General features: G+C 42.1%; 3 protein-coding genes across 7 annotated transcripts; 2 read left to right on the forward strand and 1 right to left on the reverse strand.

Moving 5' to 3' along the window:
• The first annotated feature begins 174 nt into the window (after positions 1-174).
• LOC105274111 (sorting nexin 16) lies at positions 175-1,634 on the forward strand. The gene is made up of 5 exons (XM_011316967.1): positions 175-266; positions 347-671; positions 802-1,110; positions 1,182-1,309; positions 1,382-1,634. The coding sequence occupies exons 2-5, from the start codon at positions 384-386 to the stop codon at positions 1,425-1,427; spliced, it is 771 nt and encodes a 256-aa protein (XP_011315269.1). The 5' UTR covers positions 175-266; positions 347-383; the 3' UTR covers positions 1,428-1,634.
• Positions 1,635-1,645: 11 nt separating this feature from the next.
• Positions 1,646-3,841, reverse strand: LOC105274112 (b(0,+)-type amino acid transporter 1-like). The gene is made up of 3 exons (XM_011316968.1): positions 3,582-3,841; positions 1,817-3,118; positions 1,646-1,736 (listed from the first exon to the last, which is right to left on the reverse strand). The coding sequence occupies exons 1-3, from the start codon at positions 3,679-3,681 to the stop codon at positions 1,669-1,671; spliced, it is 1,470 nt and encodes a 489-aa protein (XP_011315270.1). The 5' UTR covers positions 3,682-3,841; the 3' UTR covers positions 1,646-1,668.
• A 1,054-nt stretch (positions 3,842-4,895) lies between these two features.
• DIP2 (disco-interacting protein 2) lies at positions 4,896-19,481 on the forward strand. Of its 5 annotated transcripts, none has more exons than XM_011316972.1 (10): positions 4,896-5,111; positions 9,389-9,460; positions 10,529-10,684; positions 11,279-11,945; positions 12,024-13,617; positions 13,690-13,921; positions 14,395-14,525; positions 14,597-15,616; positions 15,699-16,267; positions 16,972-19,481. In XM_011316972.1, the coding sequence occupies exons 1-10, from the start codon at positions 5,027-5,029 to the stop codon at positions 17,222-17,224; spliced, it is 4,779 nt and encodes a 1,592-aa protein (XP_011315274.1). In that variant the 5' UTR covers positions 4,896-5,026; the 3' UTR covers positions 17,225-19,481. The 5 variants fall into 5 exon arrangements, with proteins under 5 accessions (XP_011315274.1, XP_011315275.1, XP_011315272.1 ...); XM_011316970.1 differs by lacking the exon at positions 4,896-5,111 and adding an exon at positions 7,078-9,217 and having other exon boundaries at positions 14,413-14,525; XM_011316969.1 differs by lacking the exon at positions 4,896-5,111 and adding an exon at positions 7,079-9,217.
• Positions 19,482-19,990: the final 509 nt, after the last annotated feature.

Genomic DNA, 19,990 nt, shown 5'->3' on the forward strand with positions numbered 1-19,990 from the left:
TAAGTGCGTGAAATAAAAAAAATGGTGGACTGAGTTGACAGGAACTTGAAGTTGGTGGTTAACTCCCCCCTCCGCCACGTGATAGTTTTCTGTCATCCCCATGTCAACATCACATCAGTCCCATTATTTCTCAAGACCCAATTAACACGATCAAACCGTTATTTTTCACTCAGTCTCGATTCCCTCGTGTTAAAGTGGATAATTGGAATGAAAATAACTTCATTAATGTACCATTCACCGAGCGAACAATTGAGCTCCAACAAAAGGTGAGTATTGTTGATGAATTCATTGTCAATGTGGATTGTCCATCTGTCACTTATTGACTCGTTTTTTATTTTTTGTTTAGACTGTCGCATGATTGTTTGGTAGTTGTTTCATGAAAAATGTCAAACTCTGATACTGGTGAGGGTTGCATCAGTGAGGTTACACTAGCTATCAGTAAAGCAAGGGGTTCTCATCAGGCAAGTGCCAGAAGAGTGCTCGATAGTCCAGACTCCGATGAATCCGGTAGATCGCAATCCTTCACAGTACAGAGTTATGATTACACGGATCATAGATCACCGAGTAACAATCATAGCCTTGGGGATTGTTCCTCGATTCCTATTACCTCAGATGACCTCCGCATACCCATTGTTGGGTATGAAGTTATGGAGGAACGAGCTAGATTCACAGTGAGTTATCAAAATGCCAAATTAATTGACAGGTAATCAATAATAAAATGAATAACAAGTGGGGCTAGAGGATAATACGAGTCTATTCCACTCAGCAAAACTGTCATGTTACGTAATTCTTGTGTTACAGGTCTACAAACTCCGAGTTGAATTGAAAAACGGTGATTGCTGGTTTGTCTTCCGCAGATACACGGACTTTGTTCGATTGTTATCTCAATTACGAAGGCAGAAGCTGCCGATTACTCATCTGTCTCTACCGAGAAAAAAATGGATTGGAGATAATTTTGCGCCTAGCTTCCTCGAGGAGAGAATTCGAGGACTCCAGGTGTTCGTTAACAATCTCCTGGGGACTCCAGTGCTCGTTGGCAACAAAAGTGCTCGAGAATTTTTCTGTCTCGATGAACCACCAGCACTGTCTGACACCGCTGAAGAAGCACGTGTAAGAATTCATGAAATAATTAATCTGTCGTCTTGATTTAAATTAAATTAAATGGTGAATTATGACTTCAGGCAATTTTCGAGGCTCTAGAGGACACAATTTATCAGGTGAGACAGCAACTGAGGGAGAGGGAGGCCGAATTGACAGCTGAACGAAATATTTCTAATGAACTTAGACACAAACTTCATCGCATAATGACGTGAGTGATCGTCAGACGTCCTCTATTAATTATCAGATAAGGAAATAATTTCCTCAATGTCTTTCTGCACAGTGAGACGCAGCAGTGCTCGAAATGCAGTGCCTTGGACAATCTCTGATACCTTCCTCCAGTCCCCCAACAAATGACAATTATATTATCTATAAAAGACTCAATTATATTTATACGAGCGTAACAATTCGTACTTCGAGCTGTCAAAGGCATTTACATTCACCTATATACACAAAATACATTATCTGATACATATCTTCGTTATCGTTGTAAACAAGGTGTTGAGTAATTTTTATAAAAAATTATTTAAACGTAAGTCTAATTGATTTTTCCTATATTAAAAATTGAAATCAGTCTTCGTTCACGGATTCTGGTGCTACGACGAGGCACATCAGCTGAGTAATGTGCGTGAATTTCCCTGGAAAAAAAATTAATCGATTCATTCTCATTATAAAAGGCGAATAGATTAATTTGAATTTTGATAGAGAATAAACTCACGCATAATGCGACTAGTTCTCTTTTTGAAAACATAAGAATGATAAACAGCAACTCCGAGAAGAATAAAGACAAGAGCGAAGAGATACTTCCAGGATGGCTCAGCAATGATAGGCATGACGGAGAGAAATATAGCAAGCAGGAGAACGAGCCAGACGACAGCAGTGGGTACCCTGTAGGGCCTGTCAGCATGGGGTTTGGTCTTCCTCATGATGAGGAGTGCACCCATGGCAAGTCCATAAAATATCCAGATCAAAAAAGTGGCGAATTCGATGAGTGTCGTGATATCACCAGCGAGAACGCATGCACACGCGAGAAATCCCTGGAATACAACAGCAGCAGCTGGAGTCATTTTCGTGACGTGAATAAAGCTGAAGACCCTGGGGACATGTCCCTCGCGTCCTGCCACGTAGCAGAGCCTGGATACGCCAAACTGGAGGCTCAAAGCGCATCCAAAAGTGGAGATTGCGACACCCAGAGGAATACTGATGCCCAGCCACGTGGGTAAGACCCTCTCGGCCCAGGTGAGGGCCACGGCAGGTGCAGCTATCATCTCCGGGATGGACAGGGCAGACATGTACACGAGATTCATAGAGACATAGAGGATCGTGATGATGGGAACGGCGATGGCAATACTCCTGAGGATATTCACCTCTGGCCTCTTGATCTCCTCTGTGACGATTGCAGCTGACGACCAGCCGTCGTAGGCCCAGAGGCCGCTGTAGAAGGCTAATGCGATGTTTCCTGGAGATCTGGTGGTGCCTGCGAAGGGGTTATTCAGGAGCTTCGTATTTCCCATTGCCAGCCAGTATATTCCACCTCCGATAACAATCAGGCAGGCAGCAACTTTACAAATTACAAAGATATTTTGGACTTTAACGAAGAGTTTGACACTCGTCAGGTTGATGTACGTGATGAGACCCAGGGCCAGGAGGGCTATCAGCTTCTTAACCGTTCCCATCGTCTCCGGGGTGATACCTTTTGGCAGGAACTCGTGGAATGGCTGGATACTGTACTCGGCGAATGTCAGGATTATCACGGCCACTTCCGCTGGCCTCAGGATCACGACGTACACCCATGAGCAGATGAATGCAGGGAGATTCCCGAAGTACTTGTGCAGGGGACCGTATGCCTCGATGAAGTACGCGTATTCTGCACCAGATCTAGGAACCACTGTACTCAGTTCTGCGAATGCCAGAGCACCTAGAAGTGACAGGATACCGCAGGATGCCCAGACTATCAGGCAAAATCCCACCGATCCTGAACGCTCCAGAGCACTCGTCGGGGATACGAAGATACCAGAACCTTTGGGTAATTTTTGTTGGCTGTTAATCGTCGATCAGTAGGGCAAGGAGAACGATGGAAGTCACTGGGCAAGATAAGGGGTCATTATCTTCGGTTAAAACGCGTGGGAAGATACGGGGAGTATTCTGGGATTAAATTGAGATTAATTGGAGACCCGAAAACTAGAGATAGGCTGAGTAATAGATTTTTCTTACGGCTCGGTTGCCCTCAGTTACCAATTAATCAATAATTAATAAAAATTCAATTTCCTGAATTATTTATGATATTAATTGCCGTTGAATTTTTATTGAATTAATTGTACCACTGGATTTACGTCAGTAGAACGTGCAATCGTGTAATTTTCACAGTTTCCCAAGAATGCAACTATGAATTTAAATTGTTGCTTCAAATGAATTATTACGGAATTTATACGCCGCGTTTATAAACATTTATTATTAATTAATGAATGAATTTCACTTTTTACCTATCATAACAGCTAGAATGAAATTAATAGCGCTGAATAATCCAAGTTCCCGCTTAAGTTCGATCTTTTTCTCCGACTTTTCCGGCTTCATCTCTGCCATTTTTCCTCCAACACAGCTCACAGTTACTTGAACTAATTTTTCTACTCAAAAAGGTGGAGATAATGGGTGCAAAGTGCTTTTGTAATGTAATAATGTGGTGGCGGAAAATTATAGGAACTGTACGAATTAAAGGAAAAAAAAATCCGGTGTTATCGGTACCGGTCTCTGTGCGAGACTGATTCAAGATTGTTAATCCAACGGACACACGATATTCCTACCACTGGTTTCTAAATGGTAGCATCAACAGAGTAACATCACCGATAAGCTACGATTACTCTTTGTGGCTGTTTGGGAAGATGTTTTTTTTTATTCGTTTGCTGAGTGATTTTCATCGGGTTGTTTTAGTGATTTTCAGTGCGTATTCATATTTCGGATGCGTCACTTTTCGATTTATTTATAATTCCAGTGAGCTTTTCGGTGAACGGCAGCCGCAATTATTTTCCACGTTGCACGCTGAGTTTTATCACCCCCTGGGGCAATCAGCTCATTGTTGAAGACGGTTTGAGGGTTTATCATCTGTGGATTCATCGATTAGATAGCGTTGAGTGATCGAATAAAATGTTTGCGAAGATCGATGATATCGGGAGGATCGATCATCGGAAAGGGGATGATTAAATGGTTTACATGAATGATCTCGCAAATTAGGGCAGTGAGATAATTGCCCGTCCGTGATTTGTCTAATCTTTTTTTATTTTTCCAATAATTTAATTATACGCGTTGGAGAAATAATCGGACCGATCGATGTTTGGGATTTATGGAAAACTAAAATGCCTTCCATTTTTTTGTATGACGAAATAATGAATGAAGTAGACGCGATAGGTTTTTCCAGAAATAGAAAAATTATCGTAGAACAATTATTTGGCTTCTGGGTATGGCTGTTCAAATACAAGTGTTGATAAAAATTGAGGAGTTGATAGTGTACGTGCCAGAAGAATTCCCGATTTCGATATTCGAGTTCGCGGATTCAAATATTCAATTTTTGCAAAAATCCCAAAAATTCCATTCAAAATTTTTTAAAATAGACTCGTCGAAAAACCAAAAAATGAAAAGATATCGGTTTTCAACCCTTTAAATAACCATTTAAATTTAATTTATTTTAAGGGAGGGAGACTGCATTACCGGGATTCAAAATTGTTTAAATCTCTCAATAAAGTGGCGCCCCAGCTGTCATTAAGTGGAAGCCCCTCGCGGACGATGGAAACATGGTACCTACACACAGACACACGACAGGAAAACCGGAGGAGCCAGAGAATTAAAAGATGGCCGACGAGCAGTGGTGACGGGTTCAGTGTGGAATGTCTGGCCGTAAAATTAGTGATTTTTGCGTAACTCTGATGGCCTAGCAATGGCCGAATTCAACATCGACATCGGTAAACTCCCAGAGGACGTGAGGGAGAAATTAGCCGAGTTGGAGTTGGAACTATCCGAAGGTAAATTCAACCGAAAATTACTTACATATCAAACAATTGTCCCTTTCCCCAGTTAAAACCCCCATGACTCACCCCTCCGTCACTCTCATTCACCCACACCAGATAATCGATATAATTACCCCCCAAAAAAAAATTTTCAAAAAGCTCCTCCACCCCTCATCAATCAAAGAAATCACATGGGTGCTCTACCCCCCATTATTTGGTTTCTCCATCTTTCCATTTATCGATTAGTGTCTCTCAGGTATTGTCACACGATTTCCAAATTCCTCGTCCTCATTTCCGGACACGGAGCAGCGTAACCACTCAATAATCTGCCAGTTAAAATAAAGAGAGGACTCAATCGAGAAAAAAAATTAAGAGAAAAGGATGAAAAAAAAAAGCGATACCCTTTATCCAACGAATAACCACATACGTGGTACGGATGTTGGCTATATAGGTTACAATTTTCAGTCCTCTTCCAATACATAACGACCGCACCTCTTGAAAAGCCCATAATCAATGTGTGCTTTGAAGCCCCCGGAGACTGTAAAATAAAAAAAAAAACAAAAGCCTCTCATAATGCCTGGCACTACAAAAACCCCGAACAATTCCCCTAAACAACATCAGCCCATTTATTCAATTCCCCCGTCCTCTATTCACTCGTTCAACAACACATTAAACAGTGGAAAATTGTCGGATTACGTCAAGTCCTATATTTAAATACCGAGACACATCACACCGATGAAACAACGTCTATAAAACCTCAATTTCAAATCACCAGAATCAGCTGAATATCAAGTGAATTTAAAATCCACGAATAGAGAGTTGAAAGAATCCTCTAATGACTGCCCTCCAATTAACACTAATTCCCGTAGCAGTATTCCCTCATGAATAATACCATTGGACAATAAAAAATCCACCTACAGACGAGAAATAATTTCCTAATTGTCATGCTCATAAGCATTTAATGTACACTAATGTATGAGCAACCGTTAGGTTGAAGTTATCGAACAGTGGTACCTTGAACACATGTAGCGCATGACGATTCTCCCACCCTGACGAGTACGACGTAGCAAAAGGATAAAACACCGAGGATATTCCAGGATTTAAAAAAAAAATCATATATACTCCCCGAGGGGGTGGATGGGTGGATGAGTGGATGGGTGGGATGGGTGGATGGGTGGGATGGGTGCGATGGGTTCTCCAGCCGTCGCGTGTTCCTCTCCTAATAATCAAATTATCAAATTGCCCTGGCACTGTCCCCCGGCTGGTCCCCGGGACAAGAGTCCCAACTAAAAACACTGAAAGATATGAATCCCACCCGAGCACAAGGCGCACACAATATTGCTGTTAGAGAGTGGCCGAACCGCATGCCTACCACCACCACCTTAACATCTCTCGGATACCTTTTCCTCCTTCTGCCCCTCTTATTATACCTATACCTATGCTCGCCTCCTTCGAGCATTGCACCAGTCTCTGTTGGACCTCAACAAGGATGCTTGCGTTGCCAGCGTGGCCCAGCATCCGATCTATCATAAAATCGGTGAAATTAACGCGATTGGTACCAATTGGTCCCCAAATAACGCGGATTATCACCAGCTCGGAGGAGCGGTTACAGGAGGACTCGCAGGAGCACTCACAGGAGCACCAGAATCTCTGGTATATCCCGTATTAATCTCAACTCCAATGAAATCATCTGAATCCTGAAAAATAATGGGTAAATCGAGATTATGAGGATTATACGCATCTGGATGGTCTCTGTTACGTGTAAATTGGATCTACCACAGTGTGGAATGTGGCATTGGTGAAGGAGGGTATCCTCTCGACACTACCATTAACCAGCCGGTTTGATTCGTGCCTCGGGTACACACACACCCACAGACGAGTCAAAGTGGAAAGATAACATTTGACTGCACTGGACTATACCATAAAACCGACTAGGTGAAAATCAAACTCGCTTTCGTTAACTCTTGATTCATCAGTTACGTAGTCATCCGAGAGTTAACTGGATTTTAATATTCTTCTCTGGGCTAATAATCCGAATGATCATTGATTGCTAAAAGTGAAACTCAAATGGCAATCGATATAAATCCACTCATTGGTTTTTCTTCTGTTTTTATTACATGTTTTAGGTGATTTATCTATTTTTCATTGGAGTGCAAGTGGTAAAAGGTCGTGAGAGAGGAGTTTGTTGTTCTCGTGTGGGTATAATCGCACCGAGAGGGAGAGCAATTGCAAAGGGGGAGAGAAAGTTTCGTCCGTGAAGCTATATAGGAAAAGCCAGGAACGTGCCTGAAATCTGTCTCCTTTGGATTTTAACATGTGTTATAAAAGTGTGGGGTAACAGTTACTCTGCTTTATCCCTCGGTAAATTTGCTTCATGTATTTTAAATATTTTTACGAGTGATGAATTAACGGGTGGACCAACTGTGGGCCCATGAGGCCGATATCCCTGGAGAACCTGAGGAGGCTCGTTGGACGAAAGAAGGATCGTAACGAGCCATCCTTCAAACGTAGCGAGTCCTTCAAGAGAATATCAATAAGGAAGAGCTACCTTGATCGAGGGAAGAGGAGGAATAAGGCACTTCAGAGAGTCAATGACGTACAAGCTAATCAGACATCACAGGTTGTCGATGATGTTAAAATAATTGTGGATGAACCGAGAAAATTTAATGAGGATAACGAAACAAAGAGTGTTGCATCAACGAATAAATCAAAAATTTCTGCTCGACGTACCATAGCTTACGACGACTGGCTCAACGATGTTAACAGCACGAGTGCTAATGAAAAATTGCACAACGATGATTACCGGTGTGATAAAAAAATCGATAGAACTAAATCATCGATTGCTGATGAATTTGGTGCACTACATCTGGATTTGGATTCACCAGTATCAGAGGTATTCTCAAGGTCAGGCTATTCCAATGCCATCGACACGACACCTGATGATTCCATGACCTTGACTGAGGGCGGTCCACCTAGTGTCAGTGTTAGTCTCGGTAGAGTCTGGCTTGACACTGTAATAATGCCCTTTCCATCGGTATCATCGGTATCGTCAATTAAACACGAGATCAAAGAGTCAAGTAGTACGTGCAGCAGTGCAAGCAGTTTAACATCAAAGGCACATCGATCCCTCGACTCGGCTCTCAGAGATCGCAAACAATCGTCTCAAGTTGTGGTTGCGAGAACAGTATCAGCGCCAGTTAAAAAATCCAACAATCGGTGTACATTCAATAGTTTTTCCATGTCCATTAGCAAGATGAAGGAGTTTAAATCGAAGAAGAATGGTTTCTTCAGTAAAAATTCGGGTAAATCGGGTGGGGCTGGAGGTGGTGAGACCCCGGGAAGCGATCTGGAGGGTAATATCCACACGAGAAGATCGTCAGGTACTTGTAGAAATAATAATTCATCGTATATCACCAGTGACATGGCACTAACTCGGGATCACGAGACTTTTGGCTTTGTGCCACCTGAGAAACGCACGTCAAAGAGAGTCCCTCGAATTTGGCACGAGATACGATACTGTTCAAATAGTCTCGATGATATTGAAGCCGATGAAATGTCGAGTTTCGAAGTGACACCACTTCTCTACGAGTCCAGGGGCTTCCACGAGTGCCATACACCGGATGATTTTTTGAATTCTTACAAAAGCTCGTCGACCTGTTCAAAATCGTCAATCGGCTCGGAAATCCACGGCCCGAAGATCAGTGACTTCAACGAGGACAAGATACTCTCGGAGAAATTACGGGGAATTCTCGCCCAAAGGCCCACCTGGCGGCCCAATGCCCCCCAAATCGCTGACGACAATTTCTTCTCAACGAATTACTTCAAAGACTTCATTAAACCCAAGGAAAAAAATTCACCGACTAATTACTACAGATGTTTATCATCGAGCGAGAGTGAATCAGACTGTCGTAGAGTCGATGGCTCTCGGGTTGACATTAACAAGCGTCGTTTAATTAAACCAACTGACAACAGTGATAAGCGGTCATTCGCGGATAGAGAGAGACGTAATTTACCGAAGAGACGGTCACAACCAAAACGAAAGTATCAACAGCAGTGTCAGTACCATCAGCGACAGCCTGTATATCTCGTCCGCAAGTGCTCCTCATTGAGACGACGAGCCAGTAAGATTAATTGTCTCGACGAATTAAATTGTGAAATTTATTGGCTATTATTAATTCCCACAAATTTCCTTCAATTTCCTTCAACTCCCTGAAAGCACCGAGACAAGTTGGAAAATACGAGTGCAATAAATAATTACCCAGCTGATTATATTTCATATTTCATTGTTACAGGGGACATTACGCAAAAGGGATACGAGAAGAAACGAACTCGTCTGCTTCAACAATATGCCTCCAAGCAGTTGGGTAAGTTCATTCACTGAGACCATTTTCATACAATTACTCCTAAACACTATTTTATCATACAATTATGGAATAATAATTAAATAACTACAATAAATGGCTGGAGTTGCTCTCTGGAGTTATCTTAAAGTCTAAAGCGTGGCATTTTATGCGTTTTACACTCGAGTGAGTTCTGGGTCGGCTCGAGGCGACTAACGCCTCGGAAAAATCCTCTCATACTTGCGTAAAAGAACGTGACCGTACGTAATCCTGCAATGCAACAGCGAATAAAACTCGAATCATGCCAAGTACAAAGAATAATAATGTTGCAACTTCTCCAGACACTTTTTTTAACTCTATTTTTTTCTCTACTTAACACCCACTAACAAAGCCACAAAAACTCTAGTCTATCTGAATAAAAAAAAAAAGAAAAAGAAACGCAACAACGACAATCAAGAGTAAACTTGATCTATTTCTCCAAACGACCGCATGTTGAAGTAAAAACATAAATAAAAACATAAATAAAAACATAACAAAAGGGGAAAAAAAATAAAAAAAGGCTAAAACGAGTGGAAAAAAGCAGGTGGGAATGGCGGTGGAGGTGGTGGAGGTGGTGGAGGTGGTGGAGGTGGTACCGGTGGTAGCGGTGAAAAAACAAATTATGGAAGTGGTGGTGGTGGGGTACCAGGAGGACGTCCTCAGCCCCGTGCAAGACGCACCCAGCGTCGCGTCACGCACTCGGAAAAACGTTATCACTCAGGTGGGCACTGGGGGGCTTTTCCTCTCTCTATTTATCTCTGTCTGCTCATGTACTAACGATTTTTCATTAACCTCATGCACTCCTCTGTATATTATCTCTGCATGCACTCATCTGCTTCCCCGCACCTCTAGCCAATCACCTAGCAGCTAATTACGTTCGAGCGTTAAAATTTATGATCGGAGGGGATTTAATAAAATAGTTTAAAGACCCAGGCATGATTCGTCGGTGGTGAGGACGGTGGTAGGGATTTTTTTTTTTTTTTTTAATTATTAATATTGTGAGGTACGGAGAATACATGTCTATGTGGCGTTTGATGTTGATGTTGCATGCAGGAGGCCGGCTAGTACCTGGGGCTAATGCCAGTCCTTCGGGATCTGGTGGCTCAGGGGGGAACCCCACAGTCAATGCCACTGCTGCAGCCGCTGCTGCTGCTGCTGCACGACGCGGTAATCGAAGACTCACACGAAATGAGAGTCGTTACCACTCCGGTAAGTATCCCACAGCCTCTCATCGTTTTCTACTCTTTCTGTTGTTGTCGGATCGGGTTTTTTTTGTTGTTTTTTTTTTTGTGGAATGGATGAATCGGGGATCATTCAATAGCCTCGGGATTGCCGGGGATCGAGGGAATCGAGGGAATCGAGGGGTTCATTATTCCTCCAGTCATAGCGAATGCCATTTTATTATTTATTAATTATTATTAATTTCAGAGTAATTTTTAGGGTTTATTTAGTTTGAGTAGGTAAGTTAATTGCGAGCCTGGCATGCATGGCGTGGCCCTTCATACATCACAGTAGATTAACAAGAGCTTTTCTCATTTTCGCATTTATGACTGAAGAGAGGATTCCCTGCGATTTACATGCAGTGGGTCTGTCTCACTTCGAAAAATTGTGCTTTAGAAATTTTTTTTTTTTGCTAACATCCATTGACAAAATTAATTCCCATACATTTGAGAGAGATATGAATCAATGAACAATTCCATAAAATTTTTGTCAAAAAAATCGAGACACTTTCCCCAGTGAAACGCTGTGGTGGCCCCAAGGCCCTCGATTCTTCGTGACAAGGAAAAAAAAAAATTCTTGCAGAGGTTCGACAGGAGGCAGTGCAGCAGGCGCTTGCGGCAATGCAGGGAAGGCCAAAGCCCTCGCTGCCAATGCCCTCGAAGAGAACATCAGTAATGGCGAGAAGTCCCGATCGTGATCGTCGGGACAGCGGTGAATCAAGCAGCGACGAGGACAGCGTTGTAACTGAGGAATCACCAGGTGCTGGTGGTCCAACTGGCACTGGTTTATCTGACACAAGTAGTACAGGATCAGCGCGTGATACACCACCACCACCAAGACCACCAGCGAGAAGACCACCACCAGCTGACATAACTGATATTGCTGAATACACACCACACGCTTACTGCAATATTCAACCGCCCGATGTTACGCACACGACGACGCAGTCGAGGAGACCAGGAGCGGATAGAGTTAATCGTTATCACGTTGTGGATGAGAATAATACGGGGACCACGGGAAGGTGGAAGGTGTCGGCTAAGATTCAACAGCTGTTGAATACCCTCAAGCGACCAAAACGCAGACCACTGCCGGAATTCTACGAGGACGATGACATCGAGCTTGAAATCGCTGCCAATCCGAAGGATCCGAATGCACCCAAGCCTGAGGGTGGCACCATGACACCTGCCCTCGGGGAACAGCTATCTGTGCCTTCGGGATTGCCGAGGTCCTTGGAAGCAGCCATCCAGAGGTAATCAAGGGATATTAATTTTACGATTATACTGGATAATTCAATGAAAATATTTCTTCAATCCTGAAAAAATTTTAGGTATGGCTCAGCGACGTACAAAGCCCCAGCTGCGACAGTTCTGGATCCAAATGGCAAGCTCTGTATAACCCTGACCTACGGCAAACTCCAGAGCCGATCCCACAAGATAGCGTACACCCTCCTCAACAAAGCCCTGAGCCGTAATCCAGGCGACGTCTGCCTGAAGCCAGGCGACAGAATAGCCCTAGTCTACCCAAACAACGATCCCATAAGCTTCATGTGTGCATTCTACGGTTGTCTGCAAGCTGGAATAGTTCCAGTGCCAATAGAAGTGCCACTGACACGTCGTGACGCTGGTTCCCAGCAGATAGGATTTCTCCTGGGTAGCTGTGGAATTCAAGTGGCACTGACAAGCGAGGCGTGCCTCAAGGGTCTACCCAAGACAACAGCTGGTGAAGTTGTTGCGTTCAAGGGATGGCCAAAGCTCCACTGGTTTGTAACTGAACATCTGGGAAAAACACCGAAGGACTGGCTGCCACCACCGAGACTCACCGATGAAACCCCAGCGTACATCGAGTACACAACTGACAAGGATGGATCAGTGATGGGTGTGACAGTGACAAGAGCAGCGATGCTGTCACACTGTCGAGCCCTGACGATGGCCTGTGGCTACACTGAGGGTGAGAATACAGTGTGCGTTCTCGATTTTAAACGAGAAGTTGGACTCTGGCACAGCACATTGACGAGTATTCTCAATGGTATGCACGTCATCTTCATACCCTATGCTCTGATGAAGGTCAATCCAGCTAGCTGGATGCAGATGATAACGAAACATCGGGCTAGTGTGGCTGTTGTTAAATCTAGGGATCTACACTGGGGGCTTTTGGCAACCAAAGATCACAAGGACATATCCTTGTCGTCGTTGAGGCTTCTACTTGTTGCTGATGGGGCTAATCCGTGGTCATTGTCCTCTTGTGATCAATTCCTGTCCGTATTTCAGTCGAAGGGGCTTCGACCTGACGCCGTTTGCCCTTGTGCATCGTCCAGCGAGGCTCTCACTGTCTCTGTGAGGCGTCCTGGGAGGGCTGGGGTCAATGCCACTGGGCGTGGTGTCTTGTCGATGTCCGGGCTGAGTTACGGGGTCGTTCGCGTCGATCAGGAGAATTCATTGACCTCGTTGACACTTCAGGATTGTGGACAAGTTATGCCAGGGAGTATTGCTGTTGTTGTTAAAATGGAGGGACAGGCGTTTATCTGTAAGACAGATGAAGTTGGCGAGATATGTCTGAGGAGTAGTGCAACTGGGAGTCAGTACTGGGGTCTACAGGGGCTCACTAATAATAATTTCAAGGTTACACCTGTGCAAATGGATGGTACACCTATTTCGGGTGGGGCTGAGGGGGAGTACGTCAGGTCTGGATTACTCGGATTCCTTGGACCGGGAAATCTCATTTTTGTTTGTGGCTCGAGGGATGGCCTAATGACTGTAACTGGCAGAAAACACAATGCCGATGATATTATTGCTACTGTTCTCGCTGTGGAACCCATGAAATTCATTTATCGGGGGAGAATCGCTGTTTTCAGTGTCAGAGTACTCAGGGATGAGAGGATATGTGTTGTTGCTGAGCAGAGACCTGATTGCAGCGAAGAGGAGGTAATTTTCAGTTTATTCAATCATTGAGGATTTTTTCTCAATCGTTTTTATTTTTTATCCATGAATTATCAGAGTTTTCAATGGATGTCTCGAGTTCTTCAAGCAGTCGACTCAATCCATGCTGTTGGTATCTACTGTCTGGCTCTGGTGCCACCCAACTATCTTCCAAAAACACCCCTCGGTGGTATTCACCTCTCGGAAACAAAACGACGATTTTTAGAGGGCACTCTCCATCCAGCCAACGTTCTCCTGTGTCCACACACTTGTGTAACAAATCTACCAAAACCACGTGAAGTCCATTCGGGTAAGTCATCACGAACTAACATCACCAGATACTCCCACTGTTCTTCCAGTGCTCGCTTAATATCAAAATAACGTAACCCGAGAATCATCCGAAATCCATGAAACGCAGATACTCGACTCAACGTGATGATTGACACTTGCATTGATAAAAAAAAGTGTTTTAATTTGTGTGGAAGCGTGCGGCGGATTTTGATTTATCAGCGAGCACCTCTCTTATTTTTCAATCACAATTTACCTCATCTCTATGTATCACCAAACCCCAACCCCCTTTATCATTTAATTATCTACATAAGATTAAACCCAATTATTTAATTACATTTTTTTTTAATGCCGTACGCTTTTTACGAAAGCTGCAAGCTTGCGAAACCTAGACTCAGCATCATGATAAAGGCAAATGAATAGAACAAACGCTATTTCATAATTGGGTTGAGTGTTTGCGTTGTTTTACTAACGAAATGGTGCGGGGGCGTGTAGCGGGGGATTCTGTTTCAGACGTTGGTCCAGCTAGTGTGATGGTGGGTAATATAGTCCAGGGAAATCGTCTGGCATCAGCACAGGGACGTGATCTTGGAATTCTGGATGAGGAGAGTGATAATGCTAAAAAGGTAATAAAAATCTCTCCCCTGAATTTTCATCCAATAACACCTAGAGTAATGATAAAAAAAAAATCTTCCAGTACCAATTCATCTCCGAAATTCTCCGATGGCGTGCCGTCAGCACATCAGACCACGTGATCTTCACATTGCTCAATGCAAAAGGAGCAGTAGCCACTTCCCTCTCCTGCTCCCAGCTCCACAAGAAAGCCGAGAGAATAGGCAATTTGCTCCTAGACAAGGGAAGAATAAACACTGGTGATCATGTAGCTCTAATATTTCCACCAGGTACCGACCTGATATGTGCATTCTACGGTTGTCTTTACGTCGGTGCTGTACCAGTGACAATAAGACCACCCCATCCCCAAAATCTCCAGACAACTCTACCAACAGTTAGAATGATCGTTGACGTAAGCAAATCAGTGCTCGTTCTCACAAATCAGAATATGGTGAAATTACTAAAGAGCAAGGAGGCAAACAATGTCGTGGATATCAAGAGCTGGCCAACAGTCCTCGATATGGACGATATGCCAAAGAAAAAATTGCCAGTTATGTATCGTGCACCAACAGCTGAGATGCTGGCTTATCTCGACTTCAGTGTATCAACAACTGGAATGCTAGCTGGTATAAAGATGTCTCATGCTGCTGTTACATCGTTATGTCGTGCCATGAAACTTGCCTGTGAATTATATCCCTCTCGTCACATAGCCCTCTGTCTCGATCCCTACTCGGGTCTTGGCTTTGCACTCTGGTGTTTGAGCAGCATTTACAGCGGCCATCACTCCATTCTTATACCACCATCCGAAGTCGAGGCTAATCCAGCCTTGTGGCTATCAGCTGTCAGCCAGTCAAGGGTCAGGGATACATTCTGCTCGTACGGTGTTATGGAGTTGTGCACTAAGGGGTTGGGCTCTTCGGTACACGCTTTAAAGGCTCGTGGTGTTAGTTTGGCTTGTGTTCGAACTTGCGTTGTTGTGGCTGAAGAGAGACCTCGTATTGCACTCACTACGAGCTTTAGTAAACTTTTCTCAGCACTGGGACTCAGTCCACGGGCTGTTTCGACGTCATTTGGGTGTCGTGTCAATACTGCTATTTGTTTACAGGTGAGGAACATCGTCGGTTAATTTTTAATTCCACATTTATCTCCATCTGTTTACCCTATCGTTTTTATTGATCTTATTAAAGGGCGCATCGAGTCCAGAGCCATCGACAGTTTACGTTGACCTCCGAGCCCTTCGAAACGATCGGGTTTCACTCGTCGAAAGGGGCAGTCCTCACTCCCTGTGTCTCATGGAGTCTGGCAAGTTACTACCAGGTGTCAAAGTAATTATTGCCAATCCAGAAACAAAAGGACAATGTGGTGACTCTCATCTTGGGGAGATTTGGGTGCAATCAGCGCACAATGCCAGTGGGTATTTCACCATCTACGGGGATGAGAGTGATTATGCTGATCATTTCAATGCTCGTCTCGTCACTGGAAATACTGGAGAGGTTTACGCTAGAACTGGATATCTGGGATTTTTGAGGCGCACTGAGTGTGTTCAGCAGTCGGCTGTCGGTGGTGATGTATCTGGTGCTGCCAGTGATACGTCAGTCTCTGATCTAGATATTTCAGCACCGGGTGATGCTGAGCTGCACGACGCTGTGTTCGTTGTTGGGGCGTTGGACGAGGCTATTCTACTCAGGGGAATGCGTTATCATCCCATTGACATCGAGAACAGTGTCATGAGGTGTCACAAGAAAATAGCTGAATGGTAATTATTATTTTTCAATTTCAATCAAATGTACTCGTTATTTCAGTAGCCAAATGGTAAAATCACATGTCCGCTAAAACATTTCATCTTGTCATTGATAGTGAGAGAGATAAATCGGTAATTAAGAAAAAATGTTAAATTCCACTTAACCAATCGCAATTTACCACTTAACTACTGATTTCAATGAGAGATTATCTGCCTCGAGATATTAAATTAATATCACTGATGAATAGAATGACAGATGAATGATAATAAAATTCAAGGTGAGACGAATCAATGAACATCTGATTGATAAAATGCACTCAAAGGAAAAATTGTATTTTCGAAGATATAAGTTATTTCAGAATTCTCAATGGAGAAAATCAGTAAATCAATGATGAAAAAATACAATTTTCTCAATTTCCCCAGTTTCCGCATTCTAAAAATACTCAAACCTTACAAATGATCAAAGAACACGTGTTTGCACACCTATAATCTCAGTCAATAAATCCTGTAAACGAGTTTAAACGGCCATGGCCATGATTCACTCGAGTGTTATGACACTCATCACACAACTCCATATCTAAAACTAGTCATGAACTCCTTATCTATTCTATTCTCGCGTTCACTATTCCCCAGGTCTCCTGATGCAATTTTCTCCCTCTTTCTCTTATCCTTTTAAGTTAAATTAAATTAATTTTAATCAATGAATTTTCAATTTTCAGTGCTGTATTCACGTGGACCAATTTACTGGTGGTTGTTGTGGAGCTCAATGGGAGCGAGAGCGAGGCCCTGGATTTAGTTGCTCTAGTAACAAGTGCTGTTCTCGAAGAGCATCATCTAGTTGTCGGTGTTGTGGTTGTTGTCGATCCCGGTGTTGTACCGATAAATTCACGAGGTGAAAAGCAGAGGATGCACCTCAGAGATGGATTTTTGGCCGATCAATTGGACCCGATCTACGTGGCGTATAATATGTGAGCACACATGAAAAAAATCGCACACTGTCTCAACATAATATTAACAGTTGCAGAAACGTATGTCGATAAACATGACAGAACAATTTTATACAATTTTTATTTAATCAATCGTTGGGTACATACGTACTGTGATGTTTACGTACGTAGAGTAATTGTCTCGTTGTTTTTTTAAACTCTGGTGATGCCAAAACAATGCTCTCACACGTTTTTAACATGTCTGAGGTTGTGTGGGGCAGCTAAATGTTTTTTTTCTCGTATATTATAATTTATTTCTCAAGGCTCCAGTTTGGAGCAGACTGACCGATCGACTGTAGCAAAAAAAAACAAGAGTTTAAAGAGAAGAATAATAAAGTAGGCTCATTATTATTGGAATAGTTATCCAAAGGAATATGTGAAATTGTGCATTTTAGATCGATTTCAAGATTGAATACTCAGTTATTCCTCCAAAACGGTCGATCCAAATACAATTATTTTTACGTAATTGTAACTCTGGTAATAAACAGTATGTAAGGTCATAAATTCAATTGAATGTCCTTCTGTAATGAGGACAATCGCGTACGAAATAACACTTCAGTTGGCAGTTATTTTATCAAGATTATTGCCGATAATGACTCAATGATTTTTATCCTATTTTCACTGTGGTTTCTTTTGTATCGAAATGATAATTGAGCTCAAATTTTTAATCCATTAATTACCGTATTATTTTCTATTATTTTTAAAATGGTCAGGACGTGGTCTTGTCACAATGGTGTAAAGTTATTCCCTCCCCTTCGTTTTCTCTTGAATAAATTAAAACTTATCGCCTCTAAGTAATCGCACACATGTGGCTCCACAAATATTTCTGTTTATTCTCTCTCTAATTTCTTTCTATTTCTCTCTAGACTAGTGCAATCCGCGTATTTGTAAATATTCCCCGAAGGATCCCTCCCCTTTTTGTCCTAAAAAAATTATTCCCCTGTGATTGAAAAAAAAAAAACAATTATGAATTGATTTTCTGGTTAAAGTGACAGACCGATGCTCATTGATCTCCATTCACCTCCATAATTGATATCCCCAGACCAATATCAAGTACTTCATCTCATTTCCATTGATCTTTCAATTTTTCATAATGAATTAGCAATTACAGTAGCAGCAACGAATTTACTAAGTAATTAAATGAAGTAGTGGATAAATATAATCATTTGTTTATTCCTCGAGTTGACGATGAGAATAATCACGATAAATTTCTCCACCTCGAGTTTATCCACCATAAGTTAATGTGGATCCTCTTATTTCTTGGCCTAGTGTCTCATTTACCGATCAAGCTTCTCATTATCACTACATTAAACACAATAATTCAATAGCAAATTAATAAATAAACGAGTGAAAATTTCCATTGAACCGTTTGGGAGATAAACCGATTAATCTATTGCTTTGCTGATGAATTAAATCAATTAACATAATCGAAAGGAATAATGAAAATCAATTCAACCTGCGTTATCAGGAATATATGAAAATTTATCGCGAGTGATAATAGCGTGTGTGAGAAATGTCGTTTATATTATGTATAAATGTTGATACTAGTAGTTGGTAAGAATGTGGAATACTTGTCATTTTTATTAGATTAATTGCCCGTAAGGTGTACCGTAACTTTCATTGACTATTTTCCCCTCAATCATTATCTTATCATTTTTTTTAATCTTCCCGCGGCTGCGTCACCCCCACAATAATTCATCCCCCTCCGCAGTCTGGAGCCGCGTGATGTGCATGTGTACATATAAACAATAAACTCCCGTTTCCTAGTATAATGACATTATAATTTGTACGTTGATTATATATACTTAAAAAGCAACAATAATTGTCACTAGGACACGTAATCCCCGACTTGTCGCGTTCGAATCTCCAGATTTGTGTTTCCGATAAAAAAAAAAACGAAAATAGAAATAAAAGCTGGAGTAAATGGAAGGATTCGATTAAAATCAGATACCCCAGGCTTTGGCACTTGCTGATGACGATTTTTCACGACTGCTGGTTAGCAGCAATTTTTGTAGTTTTTTGTAACGATTCAACAAGTGGCAAATGTGGAAAATAAGAATTATTGCGTTGAATAAAATTTTTCACGAGACGACAAATGCCAGTTCAATCCAGTGTACGTTCATTAATGTTTATAAACGTACCTCTTTTTTTATTTAATTTGTAATATTCAGAAATACAGTAATCTACGTGGACAATTGCACAGAGCAAGTCATCATCAATAAACGTAATGTAAATTTTTTAAATGTTCTCTGTTTATTTACGATACCTCAAACAATTCCCACAATTAACATTACAGGCATTAAATAAGAAAAATCAAATGATTAAATGAATAAAAAAAAAGGATTAGATCCACTAGTGATTGATCAATCATCGATTGATTGACAATTGCTTTGAATTCCTTAAAAAAATCCCCAGAAATGTCAAATTGTGACGAGTTACGCACCCGCTGCCAAGGAGTGACTAAAATTTAAAAATTATTTATTAATGCAGAAAATATAACGGGTGTTGGGGAATGGCACGTGTCAAAACCCGTTTCCGTGGAGTTATCTCCAGTAGTGCCAAAATGGAGTCGAGATCCGGTAACAAAAGGGTGTAGAGGTGGGGTACACACGTGTGTGAGTTCGTCAGGATAAAAAAGGAAGTCAAAGTAAAAGACCTGGTGAAATTGGCCAGCCTGATAGCCACCCTAATAATATACCTGTGTGTGGAATAAAAAACCGATGAATGTGTCATCAGGAGAGAAACACCAGTG

The sequence above is a fragment of the Fopius arisanus genome, unplaced genomic scaffold (genome assembly GCF_000806365.1).
Source record: "Fopius arisanus strain USDA-PBARC FA_bdor unplaced genomic scaffold, ASM80636v1 scaffold00009, whole genome shotgun sequence".
NCBI classification, from domain to species: domain Eukaryota; kingdom Metazoa; phylum Arthropoda; class Insecta; order Hymenoptera; family Braconidae; genus Fopius; species Fopius arisanus.